We start from the raw sequence: 26,612 nt of genomic DNA, 5'->3' as shown, positions 1-26,612 counted from the left end.
TAGTTTTATTAGCAACTTAGAAAGTTCATTATAATCTCACACTCCTGTGGGGAAACTTAGACAAGACAGTTTTCTAATCCATCACCCCATGCAGTAATTCATATTTAATTACTATTTTTTATAAGACTGTATTTAAAAAGTATTAATGAGCCTATTTACAATGCCTACATGTTATGGGTAATAATAAATACACAAAATACCTCACACCATTTTTAAACATTTTTATTTCAATAAAAACAGCATTTTTAAATACTGTGAACCCTGCATGCTCCTCCACAAAAATAGCTAATGTTTTTGTAAAACTGACAAACAGAAATTAAACATACAAAAATCCTCACAACTTAACAGAGAAAGAGTATGGGATACAAGGGGACATAATTCTATTTAAATGATGTATTTAGCTGAAGGAGTTCCAGTAAAATTAGCATGTCCAGCTACGAGGGTAGAGAGGTGATGAACTCCCAGTAGCAGTCGAACAATGTGTGTCCATCCTGTGAGGCTCCCAGGTGCTTCCAGAATTCCAAAAATGGAGGATTGGGCCCTAAAACCCCCCCAGATCACAAACCAAACATCAAAGGATTACTTTCAAAAATTTAGCAAGATTCAAACGGTGAAAATACGGTGGTATTTCTGGGGCAAGAGCCCCCTTGTGCATTGTGACCCCCCCCGACTGGCATGGCCGGGGCCATCTCGTGAGAAGGGCTGTGCCAGGCAGCTGGAGATGTTGGGGACAGGGGGCTCCTGGGGACACAGGGTCAGAATTGGGCCCTTAGACAGGGATGTAGCCAACCGCAATTGTAGCACCATGAACAAAAACTACCTTGTCACAACTAATTGTAATTTTCCTGCTTGTAAAACTCACAGGGTTACAAGCACCGTCAGGTATAATGTTGAAATTCAGTGATGCTGAGTATATACTGGAATGCTGACATTATTTACCTGGTCCTTCCCCTTACAGAGCTGTGAGCACACAGGTACACAGATCACTGTTGTGCATCTGCACATGCATTTCATCCGTATTTGAAATTTTGCATTTCTATGTAAATAGAGACACAGACAAATGTTTATATAATATTCAGAGAGAATTCATTTATTTGAAAACTAGGCAAATAATAAGCTCCCACAATTGCAGCAGTGATGTACATACCGTCTAGCCGACCAACAGCTAACACCAGTTAATGGCTGCCATAAGTAATATGAGATATGGATCGGTCCACGGAGTAACAGATGATACTGTTCCAGGCAGGTGGCATTTTAGGCTCTAGTGAATGGATTTTAAGATTCTCAAGAGGAAGAAACACCTTATTTATATCATGCAGAACAAGTAATCTATCAACTTAGATGAACTATTATAAGACAGAATTTAGAAACAAAGGAGAGTGGCGTCCTGACTATTTCTCAATAGCCTTTCATATGGGATAGTATTACACCCAACTCTTGGGTATCGGGCACCATCTAGAGGAAAGATTGGTATGATGCAGCATGGAAATGAAATAATAAATTTTTAAAAATAGCAAAAAACCTAGAGCCGATCTTGTATAATATCTAACAGCTATTTAATTATTATTATTTAAGAGCTCTTATCAAAGGAGAAAACTTTATGAGGGAGTGGAAATTTTGAGACTTGTCCCGCGAGACAGGATGTTGATTTGCATGCAGGACCTCTGCACTCATGCAAAACCTGCAACTGCAATTGCTGCTAATTATTTTGCACCTCATTTTTTTTTTTTTGAATAAATAAGCTACTATACCAAAATTTAATTTTGAGGTTGCTGCATTTAGAGATCATCTTGAAGTAAGCCTTGACTTCTCAATACCCATATTTGCTTACAACTGCATAGTACAAGGCACCAATTCCCAAGTTCTTCCTAAATAGCACTTGGTTTTGTACCAGTTAAACCTTGGATACAATTTCTGCAAGTATTACTATCCTTGTTTACCATTTAGCTGCATGTGGAAGGCCCAAGATAAGCAGGACGTACATAGAAATGTGCATGGAAAATACTGAAAAAAAAAAAAAAAAAAAAAAAAGCTGAAAATGGTTAATGTGCTCTAGCATTTAAATCCAAATGGATCCAGAAACACACATTCCCATCTACATTCACCGGAAGGTACAATCCAAGTACAATCCAGCACACCTGCACAATTCCACTCTAAACCTTTTTTTTTTTTTTTTTTTTAATTTGCAACTGTGCATTTCAGTCTGGTTGTACAAAATTGCAATCATGTTTTCACATTATGTTAAAGCAAAGTCAGAATTTCACTCATCAGGACACTATAGTGATAAATAAAATAAGAGAGAGACACATTTACCTAGTGTTACAAGCTGACTGTGGGGACACTCATTTAATTTTGTAGTCAAATTAAACAGGAGTAAACTCTGCTGGCTTGCATTTACTCTCAACTACAGTGATAGGATGTGATGGACCATTTTGCAGAGGAGGTACAGGCTGTCAGTGACCAAGGTATGAAAAGTGTCCTGAGTGCAAGCACTAGTGCAGCCCTCGCGTGACCAGAAAGAGGCAAAAAGCTGAAAAATGGCTGAAAAATGGCTTACTGTTAAGTGCTCAGAGGTCTCTACAATATCAAACCAGTGGAAGTGATAGGTATTTGAATATTACTGGTTTCTACTACTAAAATCCTTTATAGGCTCTCATTTTTATTTATTTTTTAAAAAGCAGTATCCAAAGAAACTGTTACAATCTAGCAACTTCCTTAAAACATCTCTGCTTCTGAATACCTCTGCTGTTCATTAGGGAAGATTACCACGCCAGTTAGTACGTTCTTCACTACTCAGTGCCCCTGCTTCTGTTGGCATGTACAAGATAGAGCTCTGCTTTGGAGAATGATGAATAAGCACAACCATAAAATCTTGCTTTCACTAGGAGATTTACTATCATCCCCCAGCATGCTGCTTCTTGGATGCAGAGGATCCAGAAAGAGATGAGTCACGGAGCTGCAAGATCCGCGTGTGGCTGCAGCATGCTGTGAAAGGGGAGTGCCCAGGGAAGGAAAGCTACGCTTGAGGACGGGCATTACTCACCAGACAGATGACTCCTTAAGGGGAAAACCCGGGAGAAGTGGGAAGAGGTATCGATCAGTCCTTGCAGCAGCCCTAGGAAATAATAAAGCAACTGGGAAAATGTTAGCGCTAGGAAGCTGAGGTGCCAGGGAACCAGCAGCATGGGAAGAGGCTTGGGAGTCGCTGCAGAGCAGTAAACCACAGCCAGGATCGCGTCGGCGGAGCCTGGCCAAGGGAAGAGTTACACAACGGCTGTTTGGGGCATGACTAATGCTCTGTTTGTTCTCGACCCGAACGCAGGACGCTGCAGCCAGAGTACCTGCCCTCTGCAACACACACGTAACAAATAGCTGGGTCATTACTAACACGCTCCTTTCTTGTCGACGCCTGAATCCACCTGATCCGCGATGAGGGTGCAACAGGGAGCCCTCCCGAGCGTGGAGCTGCGAGGTGGTGTATTTATAAGCACTGAGGCAAACAGCGGGTAGTAAGGCTTCCAGCTGGAATGGTGGAAGGAACACAGGAATGGAATGGGAAGGACACAAGCCAGGGATGGATGAGCCTACTTTGGGAGCATTTTCTAACCCAGGCTTTCCATTTGAGACTCCATTTTAGTGACTGTAGAAATTCCCATCGGCTCTAGATAGGCCCTAAAATAATACTCCCGCCTATTGTGGTGGTGCAGCTTCACGTGTTGCCACCCCCAAGCTCAAATAAAAACAAATCATGAGTAGATTCAGTAAGGCACCAACCAAAAGGTGCCAAGGAAACACACCATATTAATAAGGAACTGTATTAGGTAACCGTTAGCACTGGAACACACCAGGACATAGTGCTATACAATATTTACGGTGCTGTATTTTCTCTTGACATAGAATTCTATTTAGCTCAGAAAGACTGAGATGTACTTTCAGGGCATATTAGAAAAGATCTGTGTTTTTTTCTTTGCATTCCCATCATGCATAAAACGATGAGCTTGCAATTCTCAGTTCTGAAGACAGGTGGGAGAAACATTACCTCTAAGGATAGTGAATCTCTGCATGCTCTTTTCCTAGCTGGTAATTTATTTTGAGAACTGCAGCTTTACACTGTATCTCTCACAGGAAGCACCCGTGTTGTAACTTCAGAGACTCCAGTGCAAGGCTGGAAAGGTGGGAGAGTTGTTACTATCGAAAAGCCACTAGAACTGGAGTTTGCAGCTTGGTACGGTGGCACCTCGCGTCTCTGCTAGGGATGAGCTGATCAATGAACCTGCCTTGAGAAAGGATTCCAAGAGCTACCAAGTGAGTGATTTTTTTAGTATTTAAACTCTCATTGAGAACTTCAGAGGATGAAGACTAGAGGTCTACACATCATTCAGTTAATCTGAGCTCCTGGCACAAAGTAAACAACTGCCACGGCCGTATGAAGGTGTAGGTGAATACAGGGGAGTTGTGGGGAGCAGCTGAATGTCAAGTCCCTGACTCCTTCTCCAGAGAAGCTACTGGCACTTGGTCCGGTACCTTGAAGCATCCCGAGAAGAGGCTGCCAGCAGGAAGGACCGCATCCTGATGGTAACTGCAGGAACTCAAAAACAGCACTTCGCAGAAAGCCGAGTCATGAGTAGATGCTATAAATATATGCTAAAAACTAATTTATTCTTAATGCTCCAACGGCATCGATTTACGATGATTCAGCTCTTGGTATTCAAAGCATGAAGATGAGTTGTCTTTTTATTTTCCAGTTATGACAGCAATTGTTACACTGCCAAGGCTCAGGGATTTCTAATACCAATTGTCAGGTATTTATGGTGGCAAAACACAATTTTACACAAGAGAATGCTGTCAATTCACTTAATATGTTTTAGTAACTTATTGCTAAAGTGACATAAATTTCTGGAGCTTTGACAGGATGCTTCCCATGGAAAAAAATACTCAGTTTCCCTCGAGTATCTGCAGTGACTGATACTGAACCCTTTTTTTTGTTGTTGTTGAATGGGTGCTGTATTGATCATATTTTCATTTCCAGGACACTGAGGTCGAACAATTTTACTCTGGCTCCTGAAGCCACCAGACGCCCAGGCCCAGGCCCAGGCCCAAGCCCCTCGGGGTGAGGACGGACCCACACCACCTCTCCAAACGTCGAGGCACTTCTCGAGCTGCCCAACGCCAGGTTTCCCAGCTCTTTAGTCCAGAGCACCTTTGTTTTCGGTGGGCTAAACGGCTCCGTGAGCACAGCCGAATAAAAATGTACTTTTCTGTGTCCGCTGAGCCTCACCAGGCAGCGGTCCCACCCCCGCAACGCCTCCTCAGGCCTCTTCCCACACTCGGCCCGTTCTCGCCGGCTGCGTGGCGGCTGCCAGCTCTCCGCCTTCACCTTCCCCCCTCAAACACGCGTGGGCTCCGTGCCACCGCCCGCCTGACACGAAGCGAAAGCCTCCCGGTGCCCTGCGTTTTCTCTGAAAAACTGATCATCTCCCGGGGCCTCCGCGGGCCCCCGCGCCGGTGCCGCTGGCGGGCAGGAGGCGGGAGGGCAGCCGGGCTCGCCCCGTTCCGTCTCGGCGGGGCGGCGGCCGGGCCCCACCGCCGCCACCGGCGCCGCCCGGAAGTGCCGCCTGCCGCGCGAGCACCGCCCCCGGCACGTCACCGTTCCCCCCCCCCCCCCCCTTTTCCGGCCCGGCGCTTCCGCCCCGCCGCCGCCGCCGCCCGGCGCCGCTTCCCCTCGCGCGAAGCCGCGCACCGCCCCCGTGCGGCCGGCGGCGCGCGCTGCACCCCGCTCGGCGGCTGCCGCTCGGGCCGGGATATCCATGGGGCGAACGGCGAGGCGATGAGCCCCGGCGGGAGCCGGACGGCGGCCAGCGCCGCGCACGGGCAGCGGGGCTCCTCCATGGGGGCTCGGCCGCAGTAGGAGCGGCGTCTCCCCGGGGCGCGATCCGCCACCTCCCCCTCCCCCTCGGGCCTCCTGAGGAGGATGGCGACGGCGGCCGCCCCGACCCAGCTCGAAGCCGGTGGGTATCGCTGGCGGCGGGGGCTGCCCTCCGCCCCGCCGGACTTTCCCCCCCCCGCCTCCCCCTCCTCGCTGTAACCGTGTCCCCTTCTCCTTCCCCCCCCTCCCCTTCTGCCCCTCCGCAGAGCTCTACTACCTGATCGCCCGGTTCCTGCAGTCCGGACCCTGCAAGAAATCCGCCCAGGTGAGCGGGGAGCCGGGGGCTCCGGCCGCGCCGGGGCGGGCGGGGACGGGACGGGGACGGGCCGGGGCAGGAGGGCGGCGGAGCCGCCGCGCTGCGGGCGCCGGACTCACGTCCTTTGTGTGTGTGTGTGTCCGTCTGTCCGTCTGTCCCCAGGTGCTGGTGGAGGAGCTGGAGGAGCACCAGGTAAGGCGCCTGCCCCGGCAGGACGGGGGAAGCCCTCGGGACGGGGACGGGCGGGGGGTCGGGGGTTGCCCTGCCCCGTCTAACCCAGCCCACCTCCTCCCGGGGATCCGGAGACCCTACGGGAGGCGGCGGGTGCCCCCACTGCGGGGACAGCGGCGGAGGGGGCTCCTCCCCGGGGCGGGCTGGCACCGGCGGGGGCTCCCCTCGCTCGCCCGGGGAGGGGTCGCTCCGCGCGGGGCCGGCCGGGGTCTGACGGCCGCCTTCGTCCCCGTCCCTCCTCCCCCTCCCCGTCTCTCCCTTCCGCAGCTGATCCCCCGGCGCCTGGACTGGCAGGGCAAGGAGCACCGCCGGAGCTTCGAGGACCTGGTGAGCCAAGTTTCACTCCCGACTTCCCCGACAAGTTCCCCCCCCCGCCGCCGCCGCCTTCCCGGGCGCCGCTCCCCGTCCTGTGTGGCCCCCCCACCCCCGGGGCTGCGCCCCGCTGAGGCCGCGGCTGCCGCCGGGCCGCGGGGGGTACGGAGGGAAGGGGAGGCGCGGCCGGGCCGGGCCGGGGGAGACACCGGGGCGGCGGCGGGGGCTGCTTGGTGCTGACTGACTGCGACGCGCTATTGTGGGGCCGGGAGGGTTATCTGAGGGCACGTACCGGGGCCCAGCCCGGCGAATGGCGCCGCGTATTACAAGCCGGAGAACGGCGAGAGGCGATAGAAGGCGGCAGCTGATTGGCTGCGGGGCCGCGGAGGAACTGGCAGGGAGGGCGGGCCGGGGCGGGGGTCGCGGGTGGCGTGTGTGTCCCCCTCGGCCGCCCTGCCCGCCGCTCGCCGGCCGCCGCTTCTCGGCACCTCGGGGGCGGCTCCCCCGCGGGCCGCCGGGCCTCCCCCGCTCGGCATGCTTCGGCCGGGTTCTGGCAGCCCGGCGGCAGGGCGCCCCGGTGCCCCCGCCGGTTTAACAGACTCCCCCCCCCCCCCGACCCTCCACCCCCCCACCCCCCCCCTCCCCGCGCTGCCGGCGAGCGGGGCTGGCAGGGCCGCGGGGCTGGCAGGGCCTCGTCCCCCCCCCCCGCGCCGGGGGGAAGTGTCAGCGTGGCCAAAACACAGCGGCCCGTGGGCTGGGGGGGTCGGGGGGCGGCGGGGGGTGATCTGTGGACGTGCCGCCGGGCCCGTCGCCGGGCAGAGCTCAGGGATTCCCGGCCTGCGGCGGCAGCCGGTGCTGCAGCCCTGCGCCGCACCGGGGCGGCTGGGCCTGCTGGGGGGGGGGGGGGGGGGGCGGAATAATGGGATTTTTAGGAAGTGTAATGTTGAAGCTATGAAATGCCTATGAAATATACGGAGTGGCTACTTTTGCTGGGTACAAGCCATACGAGTATCTGTCATTGAGGAAGGTCAGCTCCCCTCTGCGCTGCCGAGGGGCCGGCTGTAGGTACGTGGTGGTACTGGCCTCTGCGTGAAAGCAGCAAAGCTGAAAAGACATTTCAGTTTGTTTCCGAAGGGTGCAAATGGCCTTTTTTTTTTTTTTCCTGGAGCTCTGGGTAATAATGTGTGGTGCTGATTTCGCACTTTGCAGTTGGAATGCTGTAAACTTACAGCTTTTATAATATTGATAGACTGCATATGTGTGATCATCACTGTCTCCTCACCTGGAAGGAATTGAAAGTGCATTCTTGCTTTTCCCATCTTGCACAGTGCAATGGTGTTGTGAGGTTTTGGCATGACTGTTGCTCAAACTGCCTTGTAACTTGCTCAAGAGTTAGTTTTCCACTTTAGAAATATTGAGGAAGCTCAGATGCAAATGGGAGAGCTCCTTGCATTGAGATGAGATGTTTGTATCTGCCGGCTTTCCCTTTCCAAAGTCTATTAAGAATTTAAGATTAATTTTATGCTTCATCATACCTCTTGTGGATAATTCTGGGACTGTATATTGAGTGAACAGACACGGAATAAGTACTGCATTCAATACATTTTAATGCTGTATGGTCTTCCTAGAGAACCTGAAATCTAACTATACGCTGTTTCAGGTGTAGCTTGTGACTGCACCAGGTACCTGAGAGGAATGTTAACAGTGGCAGGATGAAGTCTGATTTCAGACATACTGGTTTTGCTTAATCAGTTACATTAATGTATACATTTTTTCCTTTCATTCTATGGGCCACAAATTAAAATGCCTTAAAACCTTTTTGTGTATTAGATGGCATTGTTGAAGCCATGACCTTTTTAAAATTTCAGAATCGGGAAACAAACCAGTGTAAAGTGAGGCTTGGAATTAATGGGAAATTGCTTCTTGCTTTATAAAATTATAATAAATAAGTATATTTTTTTCCCCCTATCTTAAACTAATCAACAGTAATCAATGCTTTCAGTTTGCCTTTTTATCTAGTATTACTTAACTGTTTATCATGATTTACGCTAAGGAACAGGACTATAAATGGATCATTACAGCGAGACAGGTTGATGCTTGGTAGGATGAACTGAGCTTCTCTCTACTAATCCTCAGGCTGAAGCTTTCACTGTTGAGGATGTTGAAGAAAGGCCTTTTTTCCCCTCATTGCTTAGGGTCTCTGAGGTATTTGGAATTTGGACCTTGGGTTGCATATGATTGTATATTAACCTGAACTACTTGACTTCAGGGCTAACTGGATGTCTGAATGTCACATTCAGAACAAAGCCAGGGTTGAGAAGAACCCAAATAATTCTGACCTTCATGTTAATTATCTCAGTCACATAATGGACTAAAAATAAATTAGAGATGCTCTCAGTTGGAGGAAAGTTTTTTCTACCAGTTTCTCCTTTTTGAACACTTACCGACAGAAAACCAAATTCAGTGACAATCTCTGCTTCATGTTGCAATTACACTGGTCAGGCAGGCCTGAGATAATCGAACCCGATGAGAGTTTGCAAATGCAGAGAAGTCTGATTTTTTTTGTTTGCTTGCCCAATATTCTGCTTTGGCAAATCTGACAAGGTATTTACTGTTTTGGTTGCTGATGTTTCAACTTTGTTTTCCATTCTCAGTTTGACTGTTCAGGTTAGCGTTGGTATTTTTCAGAAAATATGCCGATACTCTTGCCATTGAGTATGTTGTTGTTGCTCTTTGGGCTTGTGGAAACAATAAAGGTATAACAGCCAAATCACCTACTAGGTGATTTATCTAGAGAATGTTTACTTCTAATTCACTCGAGCTTTTAGTCAAGATCTGAAAACTCTCTGTTGAGATTTCTTTTTCATTTCAACTGGGTCGTTTACTTTAAATGCCAAGTACCACAAGGCAGAAGAGTAATTTAAGACACACTAATAAGAATTGTACATAGAGAGCAAAACCACACAGAGAATACTAGCTTGCGTGCATTTGTTTTCCCTTTGTCTTTTCTGCTTGTTTCCACTTTGGAGTACTTTTTATGTGCAACATGTGTCTGACTGTCTAGGTAATCATCCAGGTGTTATTTGCTGCTGGTGGACTTGAGACAGGAAACGTGTTTGTAAAGGGGAGGGTCCTTGCTCTCTTTATGAAGGCCAGAAGTATGTAAAATTTGTATGCAATTAGTATTCCTATTTTAAATTAGCCATAGCAGTTCAGTGTGGAGTCAGCTATTCTACAGACGAGTCAAGCTGAACCGACTCAGATTATCTGAAGTCTCCTGTGGACTGCTGTTTGAAATTATCTTTGTTTATTCCTGATAAAGATGACTAGCTCTGGTCTGGTTTTCAACAACTTTCTGATGGGCTGTCTCTTCTGGCTCAGCCCATTTTGGTCTTTGTGATGAAGGTATGTATAGTTTCAGGAAAAACAGAAAATCAGCTATTGCTGCACAGTGGAGAATTTGCATCCATGAACGGCTGTGCTGGTATGGAACAGCTTATGGGATTTGGCTTTGAGTTTCTGCCTCGCCCATCTGCATTGACTTAAAACTGGCTATGAGTCTGAGGTGCTGCTATTTATAGATACTGCCAATCCCAGCATTAGCATCTGAGAGATGTTATGGTTTTGTCACCTCAGGAAAATGTCATCTGGTAGTGTGGTACTTCCAGCCCCATTCTCTCTGAGGAAAGCGAGTGGATAATGGCTTTTAAAATTAATGTGTATTTGCATACTGTTGGCATCTTGTGCAAGTCCAGTATCTGAGCTTCCTTTTGCTGAGATTCCATATTTGAGGTCTTGAGTAATTTCCTGCTTGCTCAGCTGCCTTGGTCCTCTTGGTCTCCTCTGCTGTTTTTTGATACAGTTGACAATTGATTCTTGATTGATTGTTATTTTGGCAAATGAGAGAAGTGTCATACAAGTGCCTAGTGGTTAGAATTCTGCTGTTGATGCACAACTGCCTGCCCACAGGGGACTGGGTATGAGGGAGCCTCCAAAGGTCTGCGTTGCTGCCTGCGTTGCTTCCCTTATGCGGCCCTTGTGTCAAATGTAGTCTGTGCTTTGAAGCAATGTTTCACTGGGCTCCCCAAAAGACATGTTTCAGAGCTATCTCGTTCTGATCCCTGGGAAGACAGACATCTTATTATAAGTAGTAATCACAAAGAGTCTTTTTTTGTTTGTTTGTTTCCTGTTTATTGAAGCCTTCCTTGGAGGAGAAATTGTCAGCAGTCATGCCAGGGGATTTTGTTTATTTGTTTCAGGGATCAACAAGCTTCTTGCCTGTCTTCTTAGCTGTCCAGTGAGGGCCCTTTGCTCAGTCAACTTTGAGATTACAGGGTAATGCTTCCAACAACAGAAGCATTTTCTCGTACCCCTGGTGTGACTTCACTAATAGTTCTTTACTTGCAGCTGCTTATCTCTATAGCCACTTATATTTGTATACTGGTTCAAGCAGTCATGACTGTGTTACATTCACATGTGGTTGTTTACGTAGATTTTTTTTTTTTTTTTTTTTCAAGAATGGATTCACTTTACCCAATTCTTGAAAGTTTTTAGATCCATAAGACCTGTATGGTTACTGCGTCAGAGAACTCTTTTGTGGTCCTGTGGTATTCTTGTGCTCTTACATTTTAACCTTTATGGGTTCTTACATATCTTATGGCAACAAAACATTTTTCTCTTTATAATTTACCCCAGCGTGCAGAACTTGCTCCCACTTAGAACGTTTTCAGCTCTTCTGCATTGTTTTAACATGCTCTTTTAAAAGCTGTTCTTAAGCGTGATTTTGGCCTGTATTACTCGTCTTTATTTTTTTCCCCTCATTTTCTAATTATTTTCTAAAATATTTTCTAATATATTTGACGAGGTGATAATATCATTGCTGTTGCTTAATTTTGCCGTATGGGGTTTGGACTAGCGTACACTAAGAGGTGTGGCTGTAAGTGATGCTAAGCTTTGCCTTTTTCCATCCTTTGTTTAATGAAAATCAGGTTTGGGAGACTTTGTTTTTCTCAGCTGTGTGTTTGCAGCTTCATGTTTTGGAAAGATATGTAAAATCCATTTACAGCTATCTCATGCAGAGGTGAAAGGAAGGATTTTTGTTTCAAGTTGTTTTGGGAACCTGAAAATAGAATCACTTGTTTTTCTCTGGGCTGTGGTTTAAGCATTTTATCTGGAAGTTGTTATGGAAAAAAAAATCACCAAGAGAATTTGCTGCTATTGCTGCCTGGCTATGTAGCTGTTTGGTAATAACAACAGTGATAATATTCAGATTAAGGGCCACTTATTTGGGCTGTTCTCACTTGCAGAAACATGAAAATATTCAGCAAAAGGTGTGCAGTACAGCCTTTCTTCTGTAGTATGGCATGGTTCTGATTACAGGTGGCAAATCTGATGAGCAGGGCGTTCACTTAATAAAGTGAACGGTCACTTTGGTATGTGCCTTATCTGTGCAGTATGCTCCACATTAAATGCCGCTTAGAAAAGTTTACAGTCAAATAAAAATGTACACTAAAATCTAGATGCTTCAGCAGCTCGCTTGTGCTGATTTAACTCTGGCTCCATGATGGATTTGCCAACTTTTCTGGTCTGGGCAGTGATCAAGCAGATGTCTGGTATCCTGAGCTGCTTAACGTCTGGATGTCCCAGGCAAATTACCGCCAGGCGTGTGCAGATAACTGCCACATGCTCCGTGAGTCTGGCACATCCATCTTTCATCTTTGAGTGTTGGCCGGTGCGCACATGTGTTGGTGTTCGCTCTCTTTACTATTCTTTATAAAACTGTGGCTTAATCTGTGGATCTTTAAGCAGCAAAGTCCCATTCCATTTCCGAGTAGATGTACGGAGTTAATCAGGATTGCTTGTTGAATAACTTGTGCTGTCTCCATAGAAGGATATTTGCTGTCAGGCTTAATTCAACACCTCTCTCTAGACATAGAATAGTGGCCATACTTCAAGACCATCAAGCTCCTGAGCGAAAAGGGAAGCATTTTGCTGTATTACACTAGGAGAATGGTTTGGACTCTGTGCAATTTTATATTTCCAGAGAGAGTGGTATGATTTTTTTTTTTTTTTTTTTTTTTTCTGCCCTAGAATTAAAATGTAAAATTCCACAGCTTCTGGATTGGTTACTCTTTTTCTTTTTAATCTTTTAATCTTAAAATTGATAAATTGCTAGAATTGGCAGTTGTTGACTGAGAAACATGTTACTGATTATCAGAGATGTAAAAAAGAATTTCATACTCAGGCTTTATTAAACTGCTTTTGTTTCAGGTCCTTTCAGATCCCTTACATACTGAAGGGAGGCTAGTGCAGGATAATGAAATATTTTGTAGCATTAACACATTTATAATACTTCAGGAATGAGTAAGAATGATAGGCAAATACAAAAGTTCAGATAATCCTTTTATCTCAGTTTGACTTCTGTTGTATCATGCAATTTACAATGAAAGACAATTCATGCTTATACATTAAACCTCACTGGCTGTACAATTGGGAAGGCACCAGTTCAATTTTGCAACTCCATGATTTGGGGAAAAAAAAAAGTTAGAATGGCTGGAGAAACTAGTCAATGTAAAAGAGCATTCATGGGGTAATTGCTTGATGCTCAGTGTGAAAAGTCATGGAATGGGACCATGTCAATGCAGTCAGCAGGTTTATCTTTCCTTCAGAGATACAATTCTTCATTTTCCATCAAAAGGTCAGAGCTGTAACTTTAACACTCAGTGACTGAAAGGGTGTGTGGAGAAGCCGGTGTCTCTTCAGTAAGAGTTTCCATTCAGATAGGAAGAGTTTTTGGTTGGGTTTAGTTAAATGATAATTTGTATATATCATTAATATCATTAGGAAAGCCTTTTTTTTGTTTGTTTGTTTAAAATCGTATTTGTAGGATGGTGTTGATCCTGCTTGTGATGCAGGTGATTACATTATACTACACATGACTCATTGTGCTGAGCCCCATAGCGCCACTGCAGATGCCCCGTGGGAGAGAAGAGTTTCCCAATGACATGCGGTAATAATCTGTTTGATGACATAGTTCAGTGAACAATGTTTTGGCAGCAGGTCTGAGTGTAGTACTTACCCTTTCCTCCTTCCTGATGCGTGCCGCTCCCTCCCCGGTGTGCTTGGGCAGGAGCTGAGCATATCCCTGGGGTCTGGGTAGGCATGATACCTGGGCCTATCTGATGATGCTTTGCTGTTGAAAGAAGTGGTCCTGTTCCTTGCTTTCCACCAACTCTGACACTTCTCTGAATCCCAATCAGCTTTGCTAAACCTGGCAGCAAACCTTTTCTTTCCTTTGTTGGATGAATGTTCCTAGCCAGGGAAGCTGAAACGACTCCCTCTGCAGTAGGTGAGCACCGGAGCTGATGCAGAGGGGAGCTTGGTCATGGTTTTAGCCAGACTGGGGAATCGTTCTGGCTCACTGCAGCTGCACAACAACTTGTCCTACCCCATCGGGAGGGAACTGCCCTGTCACTGGTATTGGCCTCTGACTGGATGCGTTTGAAGCGGTCATGTAGGAAAGAGGGGTGTGCACAGGCACATGCCTGCTATTATTTCTTTACAATGAGCACTGTTCTGGCCCTTTCAAGTCAGCTTTAGTGTTATTTGGCATTAGTTTGTGGCTCGGTAAAACAAAAAACCTGGTTTATAATGATCTTTTTCTTTATAATATTGCAACAGATACAAAAGTTGTAAATAGTTCTAATACAACAATTTTTCCATCTTCAATCACAGGTATGTAAGAGCTGAGTGACCTGTCACTGTTGATTTTTAAAAAGGAGATGGATGTAGCTGTGTGTCCTGTGTGTTGAAGGAGCTAAATAAGCTCTGATGCTGGAGTTTGTGCTGCCAGCTAGTAAATACAGTAGAAGTCAGGCAAGTGCGGGATGTTCTGGATAATGAGGCAGAATTTATTTGCTATTTGAACAGACTGTCGGAAAAACTATTGTCTCTGCATAGAAAACGGTCTCTGTCAAGAGGAGAAAAAAAAAGAATGTTTTCTTGAGATGACAGATTAGGAGTGGAGCCTACACATATGGGTCTTAAAGATACTTACTCCCAGTAGCTAAAAACCAGAGACTGCGTATTGCTTTTAAGATTCAGGGGTTTTAGGCTTTAGCACGTATGCTTCTTACAGTAATATGAGTGTCTGGCAAGGATGTTTCAGCTAAGCAAGAAATACTGTATGTGAAAAGAATGAACTGAAGGGTAAAAAAGGCTTAAAAAAAGCCCCCAGGCAATGCTTTGTTTGATCAGAGTACTGCATTAGGAACTCTTGAGTTTCAGGGATTTTTGTTTGTTATTAAGGGATATTCTAAATTACAACTGTAGCTACTATCACCTGGAATTTTTGGTCTGACGTTTTCAACATTCCATGTCACTTTAAAAAACATCTTTGGTATAATTAATTTTTGGGGGATTTTCAGGGGCTTTAGACTTGATTTCAGTAACTTTAACACTTGAATATGAGCCGAAGAAAGAAATACCAGTAGAAGCAAGAATAAAACAATTTTCAAATATCTGCATTATTTATATGTTTAGGTGGCTGTCAATGCACACATCCCTCCGGATTATCTTCTTAGGATCTGTGAGAGACTTGGACCTCTTTTAGACAAGGAGATCCCACAGAGTGTCCTAGGTGTGCAGACCTTGCTAGGTGTTGGGCGCCAGTCTCTATTAAGAGCAGCAAAAGGTAAGATCCTCAGTTTATGTGTGATTGGATTTTCCCCTTTTTGTTTCAATTCATATTGTGGTATCTGTGTGTGTTTTGCATGAACCCTAGTTTGTCTCCTGTGCTTGTCAGCTTTTTTGTTGCAGTCTAGCTAAAATGCAGTTATTGCTGGCTATGTTTCTTTGGTTGAAAATACCGTTTTAGGCAGCACTTGCCTACAGTTGCCTGATCTTGTTACTTGCTTCCTCTACCTGCCCTCCCCAGTGTGTTGGACTGATGTTTGTGTAAATGATGTGATGAACTGGATTAGAGATCCGTCTGAAAAATAGCCCTTTTTCTTCATATATGTATAGACATGCCTGTGTCTAAAATAACACAGCAGTCTATATATTTTGCAGGGGTATTTTTTCAGGTTGATTTGTTCCATTATTTAATTCCCTGGCTGTGCAGGCAGATGTGTCAGCTTGAAGGGCAGGGTGGCATTTGGGGCAGTATTTAGAGGGTGGGAGAAGGTGAGACTGATTCTTCAGTGATAGTTCCTGCTTGTCCTTGCCGAAAGTTAATCTGAATGAAAGCCTCCATTCCTTTCATGAATAGAGCACCAGTCGTATTCCTTTTGAAAAACTGCTCTGTTTGAGATAATGATCCTGAGAGCATAGTTTTGTGTTATAACTAAACAGATCTAAGAGCCATCTGCTATTGAAAAGAGTGGTTCCTCCCTTCCCTCCTCACTCCGTGTCCCTGCCACTTCTTCCCTGTAGGAGCCAGAACTTATTTGATCCTGTGATGTGCTGATTCAGAGAGCTAATATGTTGCAAAATTTGTTATTGCTGTTGTAGTGAATTAACTTAGCTCATGGAAGGATCAGAGTGCTGGAGGTGACATAGGCAGCAGGGGCATGGTTCTGGGTGAGCAGCAGGGATGGGAGAGCAGGACCTTCCTGTTTCAGGGGCAGTTGAGCACTTAATTTACTGCATCCTGTGAAGTCACACTGATGCTAACAAGGACTGTAGCATTCTGCTGATCCACTGGATATCACCTGGAGGGATGTGCCATTTGCAAACACATTTCCTTATGCAAAGTTTTGGGACTGAGTCTTGTTTTGCCTATGCTTTTCTATAGTTGGGTGGAGAATTTCAGGTTTGCAGGGAGGCCTGCAAAGTAGCATTCCTTCATTTCACATTCGGTTTGCATCTTAGAAGAAAACAGCCACAAAATGTAGAGAGAAAATAACCATTTTTATGCAGGGAAACAGAAGTTTCTTAGGTGAGTTAGGGGACAGAGGCTAGATGAATCACTGAAAGGTGAAGTGCTTTCAAGCCATGTGATAAATCTATTGCAAAGAGATTTCTACTAGATTTATGGTGATTTTTTTTTTCCCCTCCAGAAAAAAAGTGCTGTGACATTGTGCCATTTGGTGTGTAAACCACACTCACTAATATGAAACAGCATACCTTTTTCAAAGTTGACATATATGGATTTCCGCTCCCCCTAGTTGTGCATCAGTATGAAGTTTCCATTTACCGTTAGTATCTATAGCTATTTTGATCTATTTTAGAAAGTATGAGTGCTGGTTTTAATGTGTATCATTGTAATACTCTGTGGTACAGTTTGGGTTTTAATCAGAAGGTGCTCTCGGGAGTCTGAGTCATGTAAGCCTGTGCACTTCATATTCAGACATCTAAAGGGTGATACACAGATCCACCAATCTGTGGCACTGTCCTTCTGTATCAGTACTCACTCATCGTGGAAGCTCATTTATCTCCTTCCAGATGGCCAGAAATGGAAGAAGTCCAGGTCTGATTTCTGAGGCACTCTGAACAGCCTCAGAAAAATCACTATTGTTCTAGAGAGAAGGCTCTCTGAGGCCAGTTGGCAGCAGATAGCTGGAGAGTCTTTAAAGAAAACAGTCTTAATTTTAAAAACAATGTTTTTTGGGGGGGTGGGGTACAGAGAAGAATGTGAAAGGAGGGCATATTGCCATCAATTGCAGGAAAACGAATTTATTGAAAAAAAAAAAAAATCTCACTTCTCCCACTTTCACGGAGCAAATGCATGTGTGTATGTGTATTCTTAACTGCACAGTTCATAAGAAGAGGTCCGGTATGTGTTGGGATTGCAGAAGGACTGAAAACATACCAAAATTCAGTCCTGCCTCAATACAAAGAGCACCTACTTTTTTCATTCTTTTTTCTTTCCATTAGTTTAGACTCCCTACTCACCAAAATGAAGCAAAAATTAGCTAAAACCTTTTACAGTCATATTGCTTAGGAACTAGAAATCAGAGTAGCAGTCTCCTTTTAAGTGTTAGATCTCTGACAGAGTATTAAAAAGGACAGATCTTATTTTGGGATACGGGGAGTGGTACTTTATGCTCTTGATTCTAAGAAGAATAGGTCCATTGGACTCGGTTTGGCTGATTGTTTCACTAACCTGCTGTTAATCTTGTTGGTACAGACTTCAGACATACGCTATGGAAAGGATCTGCATTTGCAGCTCTTCACAGAGGCCGGCCTCCCGAATTACCTGTAAATTACGGGAAACCACCAAACGTGGGTGAGTTTTGAAATACACATAAGATGTTTTTTCTTCTCTGCATTTTTATTACTGTTCCAGCTAAAAGTTACTCTTACAGACTGAAACACTGCTATGGATTTGCATTAATGGTCTTTTTGACATTTCACCATGAATTCATTTAAAAAAGGTTTCTCACTGACAATAGAATAACCCTTTTTGTTATTCAGGCTTGGATCTTCCCTAATGAGTGTACACATGTTAAAACAGTGTGGCCACGTTGAAAAGCTTTGCACGTCAGCTTCCTGTTTGGAGGTCAACACACTTGAGTATTTTTTTATGATACACCTACATAATATGTAGATATAACATTGAATAGGCATGGTCACAGGAGCATGTAGACAATCTTTTCATTCAGGAATCTTAGCCAGAACAAAGTGCCTGGCTCCCAGGGTACGTTTTTGACTCAAGAATTCATTTTAGTTCGATTATGACAGAAAAAAAGACTGCTTGCAACATCTCTCTCCAAAAAGGAATTAGTCACTAAACCAACATTCGTGTTACTTCAGCTTCAGTTGTCCACACAGTTAGATACAGAATGTGGATAAAACTCAGGTACATGTAGGCGTTCATCTCATGTATCATCAAAGACCTTCTCTGTTTTGCTTAAACTGAAAAGTGTTTTCCATGCATGGTCTGAACTTTCATTATTTTTATAGCAAACAGATTTGAGTCTTGCAGGCATAAATATAAGTCCTGTCAGCCATGATTTATTTCTTATTAGGATATTTTATCTGTATTTACTGTGTGTTTGTGCAAATGTACAGACTTTTCCTGGTTTGTTAGGGAATCCATTCATACGTGTTTCTCCTATCCCTTTGGAGATGGAAGGATGATGGTGGCAGTCTTCTGTTTCTACCATGTCTGCTCCTCTATTTGTGCTTCTGCACTTTCTCAGTCATTACTAAAAATTAATCTTTGTCAGACACGGAAGTGACAAAGCCTGGGCTGTTTGTGGTTGAAATCGATAGCATGCTTTACATAAGGTCTGTGGTGTTGTGGCAGCAGTGTGACGGAATAGCAAAGTTAATTATGGGTCTTCTGTATGGAAAAGAAATAGCTATTTGCCTGGAACTAGTGCACAGGGAACTATTGCATTAGTACTTTTCCTGCTTTTGCAGATAATTTATGAGTCATACTGTGGACATTTTAAAAAAGAAAACTATTTCCATATATTAGTATGGTTAATTCTGTGCATATCTGTGTATTTATTCTTTTTGGGCTGATGGATTGCTGATAGGCTAGATTATAGATTTATTGCACACACTCAACTTCTGTAGTTGTGATTCTATAAGGACTCTTGGATCAATTCTTTCATAGGAGGAGAATCAGACCATCTGTTTTTTGAATATGTGATATTATTAATGAACCATACTAGCAGATTGGACTTCAGTATTTGTCATGCTTTCATGACAAAGGTCTGTGCTGCTTGGTGACTGTTTAGTGACTTAGAGAACGGAATGATTTTTTTTAGGTTTGGTGTTTTCCTATGAATTGCTTTTTAAGAAATGCGAAGGTGTCATGTGGAAAAAGGTTTTTTTATAGCCAGGAATTAATTTTTATAAGTATTGGTTCTCCGAAGAATACAATCTGCCTTGGTATAGATACATAAGTTACTAGGGAGAGAAGAAAATGTGTAAGAAGATTAAAATAAGAAGTTGACTATACTTAAGCAGTACAGGAGGCAGGAGTTTAGTTTTGGGATTCCCCATGGTTAATCCGGAAGTGGAAGTCACAAAATTCTTCTGTGTATATTTGTGCAAAATGGGTGCTTTTTTTCTGGTGAGTAGTGACAGCCATAGGTGCTGCAGTGTGTCTGTGTGTCTTGTTTTAAAATACAGGGTGAAGAAGTATGCCCAGCCTCTTTAATATTTTGGCATAAGTATGGATTCCCATACTGTGCTGGCTTAGTCAGATTGAGTTTTCTGGAATTACTTGCTGAAGTAGTTGGCTGAAGTAATAGACACCCATGATAATGCGTGTTCATGGGTGAGATGAAATGATTGTGTAATTGCCTGTGTAAACAGGTAAATAAGGTATAGACGTAGCAGCTAAAAGTATTCCTATATTGTTTCCCTTCCAGTGATAAAGATTTAAGCTTGTCACCATAAGTGTGGTTTTTCTGCTGCGAGAATGGGATTGTTTGTGATTGCTCTCCTAGCTGAAAGAGTCGGTAGCTGCAGTGGTTTGCCTTTCCGTCTGGTTGGGGTTGGAATGGGACATTGTGATCTGTACTCCAAAATAAAAGGTCATGTGCAGTGGAACTGCAGCAAGAAATCAGTGTTGTCTTTTCCCAGCTCTGCACAAACATGCTGGAAATCTTCTGGCTGGGGGAGTCTCCGAGGAGGTGCTGGCTTGTGGACGTTGTTCTCGGGAACGTGGTGTTTGTGTGTTGAGTCTTGGAGGCCTGTGGTGATCTGCTGGGGGAGGAGAGGAAGGGAAAATGCTGCCATAGTGTTCTGCTGCTGAAAGGACAACACGGTGAATACAGTGAAGATGGTCTTGTAGACCGTTTCTTCACAGGTTTTGCAGTAGTGGTATGTTTAGGACTCCTTTTGTGTGCTTCCAGTCAGCAAGTTGAAAGACTGGTCATACAGTACCTCAGCAATGGGAGTTATTCACTCCTGTGTTTAAATACTACTTTGATTTTGTCAGGAGGTTTTTTCTTTTGCAGGCAACACAGAGCAGATTAGAAAGAAGGTTGGTTTCCCTCTTTAGTTGATTACTAGAGCTATTCTAACCTGAGTATGAAAATCTTTGTGTGGGTAACTGTTGCTAGTGAAAATAATGCAAAATTTGAGACCAGAAGGTTCATGGCATGGTCTGAATGAACAAACAGTTCAGCTGTATGGAAATTTACAGTCAAGGTGAGCCAGCTACCTTAGGCCTGCCAAACAGCAGTGCTCTGATGAGGTCAGAAATCAATGATGTTTCTCTGCTGTAAATGAGTTCCATGAGGTCAGCAGCTATGAAAGCTGGAACACACTGTTCTTTTGGTGCTTTTACTGGGTCTAGCTGTCTTTGTGGCCACACATCCACGCTCTGAGAAGGTATTTTGCATGTCTGAGCCAACAGTGTTTATTTCCCAGTGTTCTTACGAAATCCAGAGTTGTGTTTCTTCTGCACATTGTGAGTGGTATCTGATCTTCATGCTTGATCAGGCCCTACGGTGAGGTCACAGCCTACTCACCACGCGTCGTGGCTATGTAAAATGTTATGTCCTCATTACGAAGTTACAGTGCTTATTTCAGAGGGTAAAATAATATGATATGAAGTCATCATCCTTAATACTAGAGAAACTATTTTTAAAACAAATGTTTGTATCAGTATTATATTTTTGCTTGCAATAAGTGGAGTGAGGCAAGGATTTATAGGGAGAGGAAGAATTCAAGCAGTTTGAAAAATGCTGCGGCTAGGTGGCTTTGTCCATGCTGAAGTGTTTTAATTCCTTTTGAAGTTGTGACTTAACTTTGAAATTTGTAATCTCTGATGATTGTTTCTTAAATTTTGTTTTCATTGATGGGCTATTGTTGCAGGGTTTTGGTTTTATCTTTCCTAGGTGAGCTTTCTTGCAAGGGTTTTTATGTCTGTGCTGTTATCTCTAGTAAAATGGATTGTGATTTAAGAATGACGGTTGTACAATGTAGGTGACTCCCCTCTGCCCCCTGCAGCTGTGCCCGTACTTGCACTAAGGACTGTAATTTTCCTGAAGGTGTGATCTTCAAGGACTGTTAGAAAGGAACAGCGTTTTACCACGTCACCCTCAGTTAGTACTACAAGTTGGTGGTTCGAGGAGGCACTGGTGTGTGTCTGCAAGCCAGGGCTTTTCCCAGTGTGCCAGGAGCTGGCTGTGGTGGTGCTGAGGTGGGAGTGGGCAAAGGGGGAGCAAGCCCACCTCTCACAGCATCATCAGCGGCTTTGTGCACCTGGGCAGCAGTCATGGCAGCAGAGAGAAGTGAGGAACTTCATCAGAGAACACAGCCCTTCTGTTTGTGGACAAAACTAACTTTTCTTCTTTTCTTAACAAGAAGACTAGATAGGCTCACTTTTTATGTGAAATAACATTGATGCGGTTTTGTAAGTTTTTCACTGCAGGAAATAGTGAGGGGTAGACTTGGCAGCTGTTATACCCAGTATAGCATCAAGTACAGACACTAGTTAGATAGGTTGCTAAAAGTTTTTAGGGCTACTATGTTACTAATTCTCTGTGTGGATTTTTTTTTTTTTGTTTTTAAATGCTTTTAGGCCTTCTGAGTACAATAACTTCATTGTACTGAAGAAAGCAAACTTCACTGGGATTTTTATCATGTGTGGGTAATTCCCTATTTAGGTATTGTGTGTTAATGTTCTACAAAAAATATGAGAACTGGAATCGGGGATGTTTGTTTTGTTTTGTGGGGTTTTTTTACTTTGCAGTTCCTTTGAAGGCAGCTATAGTTTGTGACGTGTGGGAAGACAAAAATCACAATCAGTTTTGTGTGTGTGGCATATATTTCTGGTATGCCCTAAGTATTTTTATAGTGAGGATCAGATACATTGAATAGTTGCTACTTTTTGTTCAAAGATGCTGTTGCTTTGATAAAGGTGGTACTTCTTATGGTACAACAATAGTTCTGTATTTCTGTGAAACTTGTGATTGAAGCATTTCATAAGCAGTGCTTTTTATTTTTTAATTGTTCATGGGAGATTGAGGAGTCCTGTCCCCACTGTGCAAATAGGGAAACAGACACAGAAAAAAGTGAAATTACTTTCACATCCTCTGAAGCTGAACTGGTTGGACGTCTGGGAATTGATGGGAAAAGTTAGGTGCCAATGTTCCAAATGAAAGGCTGTAGGAGTTAGGTGCCTCAATATTTGTTATACATTTTAGTGTTTCCTTCATGTGATTTACAACAAACAGCAGTGGTAAATTTTCAGAAGGTTTGCATGGGAACACTAGTACACAGAAGGTGTTGTGATTATTTGGAATGTTTTGAAATGTGAGTATACCTTTTTGATTCATGCAGTTCTTTGTGTGGTTAAAAAAAATGTTCAAAGGCATTTGAAATTGTTTAAAGGCAGATACACTGTTATTATGTATTTAAATGATTTAAACACTGAAAAGCACAGCAGAATTACCAGATTGCTAAATTACTACATCTCTTTGTTGGCATAACAGTGTCCACAGTGTGGGGGAAAGGGAGGTGTAATATTTTTAAGAACTTAGCTTTTAAGCTAGCATAATTAATAGTAAATAAAATAATGTGTAGGTAAACCTCACAGTACCTTTGTACAGCATTTATCATTACGGTATCTCTATTCTCCCCTGTAAAAGGTGGGGAAAAAGGGTTAAAGATTTCATTTTTACTTTGCTAGGGAGACAGTTTAATTTAATAGTTCCTGTATAGTATGAGGTATCAACTGAGTAGTAGGTAGATAGTAAATTAATTTGGTTTAGTGTGTTTTGCATTTTTAGTACTGCTGAATATGAGTTTTTACATGAAAAAAAATATTGACTGAAGTTGAGGTCACACTGGGAGCCTGATGACTTTTGCAAGCATCACACCTTTTATGCAACTTTTTTTTTTCCTCTCATATGTTTCAGTTCCATTGAGTGACTAAAAATAATCCAAATTTCAGAGCACAGAACTGAGAAACAAAAGTACTTTTTGTAAATATGGAAACAATTTATTTTCCTTGCCCATTTATCTCTCTGCTTGTGTATAAATACTTCAATCTTAAAAATACACAGAAGTGTATTAAGGGTTAGTAACCCTTTGAAATGATGTTTCTTGACTTTGTAGATTTTTTTAAATCATATTTCATAATTTTTTAAAATTTTTTTTTGGTGCAGACACGCAGTGATATGATGATACAATTAAGAAAATGAGTCAAGGTGTTCGCTATACTTTTAAACTAAAGGATTGAAAGGCACTAAAGAACTTCATGCCGCTCCTGTGAAGCCCTGCCTACTTCAGTGTTCAGTAGGCAAGATAAGGAGTTTCTTCAGGGAGCCTGCTATCACAAGGACTCAACAAAGCCCACCAATATAGCAATGTTAGATCTTTAAGTGCCATTGAAATAAAACTCTCAAAACCTTAAAATCAAAAGTTCAAGTGGTATAAATTACGATATGTAAAATTAAATACCCCAAATGATCTCAAATTATACATCAAATCAAAGATAAGAATTAGAATCTTTCTATATTCTACAGCCGTAGTGATCTTCAGTGATGGTGTGTCCCAGCAAAGGCACATACTTGCCTGTTTTCTTCTTTTCTTGTCTAGTGGAAAAATTCATAGTTATTGTCAGTGAAAAAGATACCAGTGCAGTTTTTTTACATGATGTTTTTGTGCATTTAGATTGCAGGCGGTTTTTGTAAGGACTCCTAGGTTTAACAATATGAAATAATTTGTTGTTGTTGCAGTTTTGTCTTGTGCCTGCTATCTTTTTGACTGGAACTTTTTCCACTGGTGCCACATATTTCTTATTTTTCAATTACATTGCCATAGAAATGCAATGATGTTGCTGCTGCTGCTTATAATGAGAGAGGTTCTGTGAGAAACATGTGGAAGACAGTTGACCCTCACATGTGATCTGGATGTAACCCATTCCAAAGACAGATTTTTATCACAGAAAAAAGCACTTGGACTATTACTATACTCCAAAAATTGTAATTTTTTAAAGGAAATTATATGTTACTAATATAAAGTTTTCCACATCCATATAGAATAAATGTATCTGTTGTCTGTTCATGAATTGAACACTTGGAATAACTTCTAGTTGTGATGGGAACTTTTTATTTTGCTTTAATTTTTGTATAAGAAAGCAGGAGCTGTGTGTGGTATGGTAGATATTGAAATGCTTGATCAGGAGTGGACTTTTTTTACAAGACTGTACAGAATGTTCTGATAAGGTGGAAGAGGCTCAGATTTATGGATTATAGTAATAAAGCTGTTACCAAACATTATATTTTATTTAATATTTATTTACTTTGAGTTCTGGACAAAATTCATGTCTTAGTTTTCTTCTTGTCTTGTTTTTCTCTCCCAGTAAATATAATTTCTGCCAGGCAATTAACTGGATGTGGACGTTTCAGCCACTTGTTCCCAACATCCACCTACCAACACATGAAAATGCATAAGAGGATTTTGGGACATCTATCATCTGTTTATTGTATAGCCTTTGATCGCAGTGGAAGAAGAATTTTTACAGTAAGTTCAAAAATTGTACTTTTCTTGGAAGATTGCCTTCTTTCCTGAGTCTTGCAACAACCTCTTAGTCACTGATTGGGGTGCAGACACAGCTTCCAGAAAAAGAAGGGAAGAAAAATCCTGAAATGTGTTGAAAACCCATCTCTTTCTATGTTAATTTTCACTTTCAACTTGACTTGATATTTTAAAATTGCTCACAGCTCCAGTAGACTGAAACTTAGTCAGATATTTTGTTCCCCATGTAGAACCTCACAGCAGGGTTGTTCCGGTTCAGAGCTTGCAACTCACACTAGAAACGTGCTTATTTTTCTTTATTTATCATTTTTCTTGCTGAATGGAACCTGCAGTATTCTGGGATTTGGAGTTAATTTGCATGCTGCCTGCTGGGTTAAATCTTAACACTTTTTTAAAAACTAAATTTTACCTTTTGGTAACCTTGGAAATGCTGACAATCCTTTCCTTACATTTCAGTAAAAATGTGATGATAAATAGAAGACCTCATTACTTAATCTGCAGTTTAATTCTCTACTAAATTTTCTTTCTAGAATTTGTAGTATGCCAGTGAATATATGAATATTACTTTAAGTTTTTCTCCAGAATATATTAACATACATTTCTGTGATACTGCTCTTACTTTTTTGTTGTGCATATGTAAAAATTAACAGATTTTCAAATTAATAATGCATTTTTTAACTGTTAATATTAATCCCTGTCTTGTCTTGTCTTTGCCTTTGTCTCTTAGCAATAGGAGTTTAGAAACAGATTACCTGGCAGGCTAATTGTTGTCTTTGTGTTCTTGCTAGCTTCTCCACTCATTATAAATTGGTCAAATCAAGATGTTGTTAATGATTATTACTCTGAGTCATAGTGAGGGCCTTTCTGTTTTTGTTTATACCATAAAGAAGTCTTTTTCATCTGCAGTTATATGGAGAACTGAACGGGATTTGTGTTCAAATTTAGCTGCAGTTAATAAAATGTAATTTAAAGTCCAATTATGCTGATGTTGCAGTTAGTTTTATTGTGTTGTGTTTCTGAAGACATAGTGGCAATCCTAGCCACTAGTGTTAGTATTCTTTGTAGTACCTGAACAGTGGAAAGATCTGTGAACCGTCTAAAAATTCTTGGCAATATTGGGATTGAGTAACAAATTATATAGCTGCTACTGTAGGTAAAAGTATTTTACGGTGATCTGCGTTGATATGCTTTTGAACTGTGTCCTGTCTGGAACTGAAATCTCACTGAGAGTATTTCAGTTTCACATGTTGCTGCCCAATTTCTCGCTTTGGTCCAGCTTTCTTCTGTTAACAGAAATTGAACCTCATTGTATAGCTGCCTTACAGCTCCAGGGGCATGGCAGAGGCTCTGAGATCCCTCAGATGTTTAAGTGCTCTTTTCCCTTATTGCTTAAGTCTTAGGATCACTTTAATTTTACTGCTGGCTAGATCCGGC

General features: G+C 42.9%; 1 protein-coding gene and 1 long non-coding RNA gene across 5 annotated transcripts in view; one reads left to right on the top strand and one right to left on the bottom strand.

Annotated features, from left to right (window-relative positions):
* Positions 1–206: 206 nt before the first annotated feature.
* On the bottom strand, positions 207–5,602 carry LOC116963709. Its single transcript, XR_004408361.2, has 2 exons — positions 940–5,602; positions 207–541 (listed from the first exon to the last, which is right to left on the bottom strand). It is a non-coding gene; the product is annotated as an uncharacterized LOC116963709 (long non-coding RNA).
* Positions 5,603–5,717: 115 nt separating this feature from the next.
* BRWD3 (bromodomain and WD repeat domain containing 3) overlaps positions 5,718–26,612 on the top strand; it is a 58,684-nt gene continuing 37,789 nt past the window's right edge. Inside the window, exons 1-7 of one of the 4 annotated variants that reach the window (XM_042807089.1) lie at positions 5,718–6,008; positions 6,133–6,191; positions 6,345–6,374; positions 6,681–6,740; positions 15,267–15,417; positions 17,854–17,952; positions 25,003–25,163. In XM_042807089.1, coding sequence (XP_042663023.1) covers positions 5,972–6,008; positions 6,133–6,191; positions 6,345–6,374; positions 6,681–6,740; positions 15,267–15,417; positions 17,854–17,952; positions 25,003–25,163 — 597 coding nt within the window. In that variant the 5' untranslated portion in view covers positions 5,718–5,971. Of the gene's footprint in view, positions 6,009–6,132; positions 6,741–15,266; positions 15,418–17,853; positions 17,953–25,002; positions 25,164–26,612 lie in introns of all 4 variants that reach the window. The other 3 variants (XM_042807087.1, XM_042807088.1, XM_042807086.1) reach the window with 3 other exon arrangements.

Source organism: Tyto alba, unplaced genomic scaffold (assembly GCF_018691265.1).
Source record: "Tyto alba isolate M040663 unplaced genomic scaffold, T.alba_DEE_v4.0 Super-Scaffold_5, whole genome shotgun sequence".
NCBI classification, from domain to species: Eukaryota; Metazoa; Chordata; class Aves; order Strigiformes; family Tytonidae; genus Tyto; species Tyto alba.
Note: the sequence above shows the minus strand (reverse complement) of the source record. Positions and strands in the feature narration are given on the sequence as shown.